This window comes from Spermophilus citellus, assembly GCF_964194105.1.
Source record: "Spermophilus citellus genome assembly, chromosome: 10".
NCBI lineage: Eukaryota > Metazoa > Chordata > Mammalia > Rodentia > Sciuridae > Spermophilus > Spermophilus citellus.
In genome coordinates, this window is record NC_138197.1 from 110,541,693 (window position 1) to 110,552,035 (window position 10,343).

General features: G+C 40.3%; 1 protein-coding gene across 2 annotated transcripts in view; it reads right to left on the reverse strand.

Annotated features, from left to right (window-relative positions):
• UBE2N (ubiquitin conjugating enzyme E2 N) overlaps positions 1 to 10,052 on the reverse strand; it is a 30,955-nt gene extending 20,903 nt beyond the window's left edge. Inside the window, exon 1 of one of the 2 annotated variants that reach the window (XM_081311819.1) lies at positions 9,813 to 10,052. Coding sequence is in view for 1 of the 2 variants with exons in the window: in XM_081311820.1 (XP_081167946.1) it covers positions 9,813 to 9,842 (30 nt within the window). In the remaining variant the exon portion in view is untranslated. The remainder of the gene's footprint in view (positions 1 to 9,812) is intronic. The other variant, XM_081311820.1, reaches the window with a different exon arrangement.
• Between the last annotated feature and the right edge of the window lie 291 nt (positions 10,053 to 10,343).

Consider the following 10,343-nt stretch of genomic DNA (forward strand, 5'->3'; position numbering starts at 1 on the left):
CAATCCCGGGTACCAAAAAAAAAAAAAAAAAAATTCACAGCATGCCTCAGCAACTTAGGAAGGGCCTAAGCAACTCAGCGAGTCCCTGTCTCAAAATAAATAAAGGGCTGGAGATGTGGCTCAATGGTTAAGCGACCCTGGGTCAATCCCTGGTACCAAAAAAACCCTAGCTGGGCACAGTGGCGCACGCCTGTAATCCCAGTGCCTCAGGAGGCTGAGGCAGGAGGAATGCGAGTTCAAAGCCAGCCTCAGCAAAAGCAAAGTGCTAAGCAACTCAGTGAGACCCTGTCTCTAAATAAAATAGAAAATAGAGCTGGGGATATGGCTCAGTGGTCGACTGCTCCTCAGTTCAATCCCCAGTACTAACTTCCCCCGGCCAAAAGGTTAGGTATTGTGTCCAACTACAACTAAAAAATAAACTCAAGACTCTGGATTCGATCCTCAGCACCACATAAAAATAAATAAAATCAAAGTATTGTATTCAGGGCTGGGGATGTGGCTCAAGCGGTAGCGCGCTCGCCTGGCATGCGTGCCGCCCGGGTTCGATCCTCAGCACCACATACCAACAGGCTAAAAAATAAATATTGAGAATTCTCTCTCTCTCTCTCTCTCTCACTCACTCTCCTCTCTCACTCTCTCTTTAAAAAAAAAAAAGTATTGTATTCAATTACAACTAAAAACTAAAATTCAAAAAAAGAAGACACCATAGTATACTCTAATGAATATAATCTGCATACTAAATCTGAATTTAACAATTTAAAAAATCAGCAACGCTCTGTTTGCCCAAAAGTTCTTGATACCAATGTTCTTTGCTTAGTAATTAAACAGTAATAGTTTTTCATAGCCCTCTTAAAAATTACAAGGCATTATCTATCACACATGCTTGATTTCTAGAATGTACCATTCTCACTCTATCACTCCTTTCAGCTTTCGTACTAAAAGTTACTTCCTTCTCCCAAACTCAATTTTCTTCTTCTCTTGTCCAGGTCAACTCCTACTTTTCAAATATAAAACACTCAACAGTCATCTTTCCTTGATCTTTAGACTATGGCAAATCCCCTGCTTTTCCGTTTTCAAAATACAACTTACAGTAATTTGTTTTCCATTAGACAGGGATGCCTATCTTATTCACATGGCTTAGTGCTGAATACATATTGTGCATTTGATAAATGTCCAATTAATTTAACCAAAACACATCATATGAGTGGATATCAGAAAGGCAAAAAAGTCACGAAGTTAAGAAAGACTGAAATTTGGCCTTGTCTTACCTAAAGCCACTTTGCCTCTACTTCACTGTAAGATGATTATCCAACTGCCCTTTATGTATCAAAAAAAAAAAAAAAAAGTTTACTTGTGAAATAACATCCTCCTGAGTGTGAACTATAATATAAAGGTATCTTAAAAAGTTGTAGAGAAATTAAAAAATTATCCACATGATGACACAAGGATAGTATTTGTTAACATTTCTTTCTAGTGCTTTTTTTTTTTTATACCGGGGATTAAACTCAAGAGCGTTGAGCCACATCCCCAGCCCTGATTTATATTTTATTTAGAAACAGGTCTCACTGATTTGCACTGAGGCTGGCTCTGAACTCTCATTCCTCATGCCTCAGCCTCCCAAGCCACTGGGGTTACAGGCATGCACCACTGCGCCTGGCTCTAGTGATTTCTTAACAATGATGCTAAAATCCCTAGATTTGCAAAGACTGAAAACACAAATTGATTTGCCCAAAACTACCGAATTGACAGAAACTTCGATGATACACAAAGCTGAAGATAAAATAGCCTTTTTGTTATTAAAAAAAAAAAAAAAAAGTTAACATTAGATTCTGAAACCAATGTTTCAAAATACTTTAAGGGTTGGGGGTGTAGCTGGGTAATAGTATAACAATATTTGTGCTTGGCATGTGTGAAGTCCTAGGTTCAATCTCCAGAACCAGATAAAAAAAAATTTGAAAACTTTACATTATAGCAGAATTTTAGGTATTCAGAAACATCTGAGTTAAAGGACAATTCAGAATTATAAAAATATCTATACCTAGGTACCCTTAGGAAATTTTAGAATAACTTCATTTGAGATTTTAACAAACCTAACAACAATCCTAATAGGGTCATTCAGCTCTTAAAAGAGTGAATAACAATTTTTTTCTGTTGATTCTGAGGGCTCTTACCCAGTTATACATTCTTTGAACCAGTCATGTTTCTGCCACAGGACCCAAGGGCCACAGTTTTCAGTCTCTTGGACTATTTTGATTCTACAATGTATATAATATACAAAATGAATATTAAAAAAGAGGCGGCAGCAGCTTTACTTGGGAGGAACCTCTAAGTTAAGAATTTAGCTAAAGTAGCTGACCAGCTATTATCAGATTTCCTAATTTGTATATCCATTATCCCTTCATATACATTTGCAAAAAAAAAAAAAAAACACTTCAATTGCAATAAAGCAAGAGTCCAATTCATTTTACACACACACACACACACACACACACACACACACACACCGTGTTTCATAACATTACAATATTAGCATTTCAGATTTGTTTTTAAAACAATACTGTATACCATAACATTGAAACTGTTGGTGGGCTGGGGATGTGGCTCAAGCGGTAGCGCGCCCGCCTGGCATGCGTGCGGCCCGGGTTCCATCCTCAGTACCACATACCAACAAAGATGTTGTGTCCGCCGAGAACTAAAAAATAAAAATATTAAAAATTCTCTCTCTCTCTCCTCTCTCTTAAAAAAAAAAAAAAGAAAAAAAGAAACTGTTGGTGACAACTGTAATGTCCAAAGCCCCCGCTGGATACTACTGTCCTCATTTCCTTGTTTTCTGGTATTCATTTCCATAAGTCATGTGCAATCCAAACTCACTATAATGAATGTATGAAATAGTATGGACCAAACTGTAGTGTAAGTTATTGTCTTTTTCTTTTTAATACCTTTATCTTACTTATTTATTTTTATGTGGTGCTAAGGATCAAATCCAGTACCTCACACATTCCAGGCAAGCACTCTACCACTGAGCCATAACCACAACCCCAGTTATGGTCTTCTTAAATGCATTTATACAGATAAATCATTCTAACAAAGTACAGAGAAAGAAAAGGTATTGAGCTGCCAATTCAGAAATTCTGGTCATCCAATTTATTCGGCCTATTAAGTCCTCATGAAGAAAAAGAAAAGACATTCTCTACTATATGAAAATCTAAGGTTATAATTTAGAGTGATGATGACATATATTGGAAAAAAACTCCAAACTTCAGCAAAGCAAATGCTTGCTGCCTTAGTGTGGTGGATACTCACGAAGTGCTTGATAATTTCACAAAATTCAATTTCTACTGTGTGGGAGTTGATCAATCTGGACTGAAGGAAGAGCTGAATACAGACTTTAAAAACTCAACTGCCTGCTATTTTTAATTTATTTTCAATTATCCCCACAGTTCATAATCAAAACATTAAGTCTTATATTAAACATTATTCTTTTTGAAACCTAAAAGTTCAATCACTACTAAAAAGCAGTCCAGGGATTCTTAACATGAAGCCCAAGGAGACTTAGGAAAGCCACAAATAAGTTTTAACAAGAAATCTAAATTCCCAGAAGTCATATGTAAAAATATTGGTTTATTTTCCTAGGAAGGTCAGAAAATTTCTGTATGGGACACCAACCAAAAGAGCTAAGAATCACACCGTTTCTGGTCAAATTTTTACTATACAAGCCTATCTGTTTCCAAAGGTGACTTAATTACAACTGATAATGCACTAATCTTCACCATAAGCTTTTTGTGTTTTCTTTTTTATAATGGGGGAAAACCAATTATCAGTCAAAAGATTTTCAGGGCTTAAAAACAGGACACTTTTCTGAATCACTTTTATTATTAACTATACATAATTATTAAAAACTAAACAAACAGAACTCTCTAGTCAATGCAAAACCAGATACTGAGGACTGGGGTTGTGGCTCAGTGGTAAAGCACTTGCCTAGAACGTGTGAAGGCAGTGGGTTTGATTCTCACAGCACATATAAATAAATAAAATAAAGGCCCATCAACGACTTGGAAAGCCTTAAAAAAAAAAAAAAAAATCAGACACTGAGGCACACTGGTGCATGCCTGTAATCCCAGTGCCTCAGGAGGCTTCGGCATAAGATCCTGAATTCAAGGCTAACCTCAACAACTTAGCAAAACTCTGTCTCAAAAACTCATCCTCAGCTATTAGAAAAGTCAGTATGTGCAGACCGGTGGAATTCTAATCTCAGGCGACTAGCTTGCTAGGCTTTAATTAAGTAGATCAACTCCTTGATTTTAACTGTTTCTTAAGACTGCATTTTACGGTTTTCATGATTAAAGACAATTAAAAGAATCTCACTATTCAATGTAACACATAAAGGCCCTAACTATAGATCTCATTTGTTCCCAAAATAACTTCATGCATTGTAAGCCAGCACTCTACAACTGAGCTACATCCCCAGCTCCCAACTCTAATTTTTCTTTATGAAAGATAGGGAAAAGGGAGGCTTTCTCATTTTACAGATGTTTTACCATATTTCACAGACATAATGTCGCACCTTATTTTTTCCAGTCCAAAAATTGGTTTATATGCTGCATGGGATAATTCTGTTTGTCACTCCCCTTAAAAGGTAAACAGAACGGCAATGTATTTCACCAATAGCATATGGATATACATTTGTCTTCTCTTGCCCAATAGTTCTAGCCTAAAATTCTCAGCTCATGCGCATCCATGGTAAATTCATGAAAGCCAACTTGCCTGGTTTGCTTAGAGCACTGTGCTGCAGTACTAACCATAAACACATCTTGTGTGCATGGTGTGGTGCATCAGATTATGAAACCACTGATAGCACAAAAATTTTGACACAGAAGATTAAATTGTTAAGTTCATGCCTCACAACACTGTAGTAAATTTTCTCCACTATAACATTTAGACTATATAATGCACAAATCAATAACAATTAATGTACCTATTTTTCCCCACACCAGAAAAATGTCTGCTAAACTGTCATGAAAAGATGATGTACATCAATTTGGTCTAGTCAATTTTAATGTACATTCGTAAGTATTCTGTGCATCTTAATCTCACACCAAAAACAGTTTAGTAATAAATGGATAATAAGTGAATTTTAAGTAACACCAGCAAAATTAAAAGAAAAAAAAGGCTTCACATAATCTCATTTTTTCTGAGAAAAACATTTTTTAAAAAAGGCATAAAAATCTGTGACAATTATGCAGTGAAATACAATAGGTGCCTCTGAGCTTTTATGACTATAAATTTTAATTGCTCAGCCACTCAGATTGAAAGAGCTTTAGCCCAGATGACAAAAAAACTATTTTAAATCTCTATCAAAAACAGAACTACCAAGACTCAAGTGTCACACAAAATACCAGATATATTAAACCATTCATTACAGCATTTTTTGTATAGCCCAATTTTGGGAACAATCTAAAAGTTATCAATAAACAATTAGTTAAAGTCTAACTGCAAAACTTCACAAGGTTGTCCTTAAAAAAAAAAAATGAGTCACCTTGAAGATATATTGTTGCTTGGACTGGGGGCAGGATTGGGGAGGGAATTTGCATAAGGAGGGAAAGAAGCCTAGCATATATTTACTGAGTCACTCCAGTCTTTCTGGAAAGACATACAATAAAAATGATTTTCTGAGGAAAGGGAACTAAAATGCTGAAGACAGATAAAGGAGTCTTGATTTTCTATGTACCTTTTACAGCCTTTCATACACTGTGATTTATGTCCTAGTCAACAATGTAAAAGACTGATGTATTTTGGTTTTACAGATTGAATAAGACTTAACTGAAGGCTCAGACATTGGTTGAGGGAGAATCTACTAAGCAAAACAACATCACATTACAATATAGAATAACTTTCCTAAAACTTTTCCATTGAAATTAAGGCTCCTTCATTTATTTTGTTAATAATTCAGTGCTTAGGATTATTCTAGGCATTAACGGAGCCATACCCGGGTCATCTGAAATTCTTCATAACTTTGAGCAGTAAAAGGGGGATACAGGAGATAAAAGAAAACTGTGGTTTACATAGGACAGGTAAGGTAGATATCAGTGAGACAAACAACGCACCATGTGAGCAAGAATACAACAAAAGCAAAATGAGCAATGCAACAAACAGGAATTTAGTCCTGTGACTGTAGTAAGCCCTAAGCCAGTTAATGTTCAGGGTACAGCAAAGCAACAGTGTGACTACAGAGAACAGAAGTCCAGGAGATGCACTAAGAGATAGGCAGATCTCAGGTACTTGTAGAGCCTTGCATCTGGGGGAGGGGAGGTGTCAAGATCTTTTAAGTGTGACAGAGAACTTCTGTAGAGTAACATGTAATACTAGCTGCCACTTAGAATTAGGCTAACACCGCAAGTCAGGCAAAGAATGATGGAACTGAACAAGGGTTTGGGAGATGAGGCTGTGTGTCTGACTTAGAATACATTACAAATGCAGCTCCTACAGAATTTTCTACTGTATTAGATATGGAAATCCAAGTGAGACAGCAACTGGGTTAACAGTCATTCAAAAAAAGTCATATTTTTATAATTATTTACAGTTAGCAAGGTACTTGTACATACCTTAAGTCATTTCCCAATAACAAGAGACAGGGGAAGGTCACACTGGTCAAGATCCAAGTTCTGCCTCTTGCCAGTTTTAAGACCTTAGGAAATTCATTTGAATCAGTTACTAGAATGTAAAACATACTGTCTAGATCATAAAATTTCTTCAAGGATCAAATGGCTGAAGGAATATGCAAAAGGAAATAATGACCATTATGAAAGAGCATCATGTTAATCCCAGTTGTCCAAATCAAGCTATCTCATTTTACTATTTCCATCAGATAAGAATAATCAACACTACATTTCATCATTTGAAAGTCAAAAGGTCATGAAATCCCAGCTGCTCAGGAGCCTGAGGCAGGAGGATCACAAGTTCAAAGCCACTCTGAGCAATTTATCAAGGTCTTAAGCAAGAGAGACCCTATCTCAAAATTAAAAAAGGACAATGATCCCTGATACAAAAAAATTAAAAATTTAAAAAAGAAAAAAAAAGTCAAAAGGTCACCAAGAAATAAATTAACAGTCCAGTAAAGCTGGGCACAGTGGTGCACACATCTGTAATACCCTAATCAGAAGTCAGTAGCCAGTCAGTCCTGGTAACTTATACCCTCTCACAAAATAAAAAATAAAAAGAGCTGGAGGTCTGCTTTGGTGGTAAAGTACCCCTGTGTTCAATCCCCAGCACTGCCAAAAAGAAAAAAAAGGAAAGTATTTTCAATGATTATAGAACAACCTACATAAATACACGCATGGACACTAAAAAATTATAATCTAAAACTGTCCTTTATAGCTGTAAATATATTAAACCGAGGCCACTAATTTTAACCTTTTTTCTTAAAATGTTTTTAATTGTAGATGGATATAATATATTTTTATGTGGTGCTAAGGACCGAACCCAGTACCTTCCACATGCAAAACAAGTACTTTACCACTGAGCTACAATCCCAGCCCACTAATTTTAACCTTTACATGACAAAAATCAAGGCAAATTCATTAGAGATGTTATCAGTAAGATATTGTAAAATTAAGGTTATGTTACAGTATAAGTTATCATTTTAAACAGTAAAATATAGATGCTTAGCATAAATTTAATGAATGCCAAATTATTATTTTTTTCCTTTGTGGTACTGGGGACTGAACCCAGGGCCTTGGGCATGTGAGGCAAGCTATATCCCCCAGCCCATGACAAATTAATTTAATTATGAAAACTCCAACTTATTGCTTTCAACCATTTCTGCAAATTTATAAACAAGTTTACAAAAAATTTATTCTTCCATCGAAGGCTTTTGTATGACTGATTCACCTCTTCAAAATCAAGCAAAAATGGGAAAAATGCAGGTAAATGTTTAGTTCACTATGTATTTTAGAGAATTGCCTTTAATGTCAATTTCTGATAGGTACTTAGACCATAACCTAAGTAACAATAAATAAAAACTCGAAGATATTTGGTGCACAGTTCTCACTTTTCAACTGGGCCTCCATAAGCATGATCGTTGGTGGATATGTAACTGCATCATAACCAAAACCACACTGTAAGAACCTTCCAAGGTATATGATAATTAAACCTCCTTGGACAGAGTCTAAAACAAATCCATAATACAACCATGAAGGTTCAGATTATTAGACTCCAGTGCTCACTGACAATCTGTTCTTCCCTCATTTCTAAGAATTTCTACCTTACAGAAGTGTTTTGGGTTTTCTTTCTTTTCTTTTCTTTCTTTCTTTCTTTTTTTTTTTTTTTTTTTGCTTTGCTTTTACGGTACTGGGATTGAACCCAGGGACCCTCTACTGAGCTATACCCCCAATCCTTTCCTTTTTTTTTTTTTTTTTTTTTTGAGACAGGGCCGTTAAGTTGTCCTTGCTGGTCTCAAACTTGAGAACTTCTGCCTCAGCTTCAGCCTCCTGAGTCGCTGGGATTCCGGGTGTTGTGCCACCGTGCACGGCATAAAAGGTCTAAATTTTCTAAATCAAGCACCTTCTGGTCAATGACACACAACCCTCCATGTCTAACATATTGAATCGTGATTGCATGAAACACTACCCAATACATCCTTCGACGCCTAAGAGGTCTTCCGCCTAGTATGCATCTCTTCCCCAAAAACTTTGGATAAAAAGAACACGATTAAATATGTTCACCAGTTCATATCGAGCAAAATCAAGCTGCAAAATTAATCATTTGCTGGCATAGTGAGCAATATAGATGTTCAACTAATTTTTTATGAAAAAAATACAAATTTTAGTTTTCGTGGAATGCAAGAAATTTATCTGGTCTGAGAACTCACTGATGTTATGTAAAGAATTTACAAAAACAAGACATCAATCAAAATTTTTCATGGTTTCATATGTACTAGTCAAACTATAGGATTCATAAACAGGGGAAAGACGGTTTAAACAAATAAAGCGCACAAAACCCAGAGGCAAAAGATTTCATAAGCTCTCCCTCAACTGCGGCCCTCCCGCAACCTCATGTTAAACTATTTCCTCGTAACAGAAACAGCTCACACAGGAGTTTGCCAACCAGAGTAAAATCACTTCATGGAGATAACGAGCGGAAATGCATTTAGGAGAGAAGACCGCGGAAGCCGGGGCAACTCTGCGCGGAGCGTCCCCGTCTCGGACCCCGCCAGCCAGAATCGAGCGTGTGCCTACCGCGGCAGGACGCGAGGCCCTCCGGGGGCCGTCTCCCGGGACGCAGGGCCCCGCCCGGCCTCACCCTCCCGATTCATTCATTCTGCACCCAGGGCTGCCGCACCCCCGCCCTCCTAGCCCGGCAGAAAAGGGACTCCGGGGCTGAGCGGCCTTGGTGGGCCACAACCCCCGCGCAGAGTCCGGGCCAAGCCGCGATTCCCGCGCGCCCGCGGCCGCCGCCCCAGGGTGGTCTGAGAGACCGCGGAGGCCCGCGCCTGCCCGCGCCCAAGACCAGAGCCCCGCAGCACTGCAGCCCTGTAGCCCCACCCTCCGCCCGGACGCGGGCCAGGCCTCCCCGCCCGCGGGGCGGCCTCTTGGAAGCCCCGGTGCCCGCCGCCCGGCTGCCCCGCCGCGGCCGGAAGTCTCCCCAGCGCCCCCTCCCCAGCGCCCGACTTCCCTCGCCGCGGCCGCCAGACCCTCTCCGCGTTGCCTCGGGCCTCTCAGCGAGGGCCGCGGACCGGAGAAAGCCTAGGGCCACTCGACACACCACTCCGACAGACCCAAGCAGAGTGAGAAGCCAGAGACCGGCCTGGCAGTTACCTTGATGATCCTGCGGGGCAGCCCGGCCATCTTGTCAGATCCCGAGTTCGGCCTCTGGTTTCGTCTCCGGCTCCGCTCGCCTCACGCACGAGTGGAAGTCCCGGGCTCCACTTCCGGGGGACGTTGCCGCGCCCGCCGCCGCCGCTGCCGAGGCCCCTCGGGAAATGTAGTCCCTGCTCGGGTGTGGGCTCGGGCGGGTTTTCCTCCGACCTGGCCCCCTCCCCCGCGTTCCCCGCCCCAACCCCAGCTGGGGGTGGCGGAAGTGACGCGCCGCGATGGGGCAGGGACTTGGGGGAGGCGGCGCAGAGCGGCGCGGAGCTCGAGCCCCCGCAGTCGAGCCTGCGGCGTGACGGTGGGACTAGGCGACTAGAACCCGCAGGCCCTTTATGCCGGGCCCCGCCCGCGCCAGTGGACGACGTAACAGAGGCCCGGCCTCCGACGTAGCCCATTCATTCCTTCCAAGGTTCATTCAGCTTTCCTGCATTGCCACCGACCGGCTGTGGCTGCATGGGTCTCGCTGGTTGTCCAGAT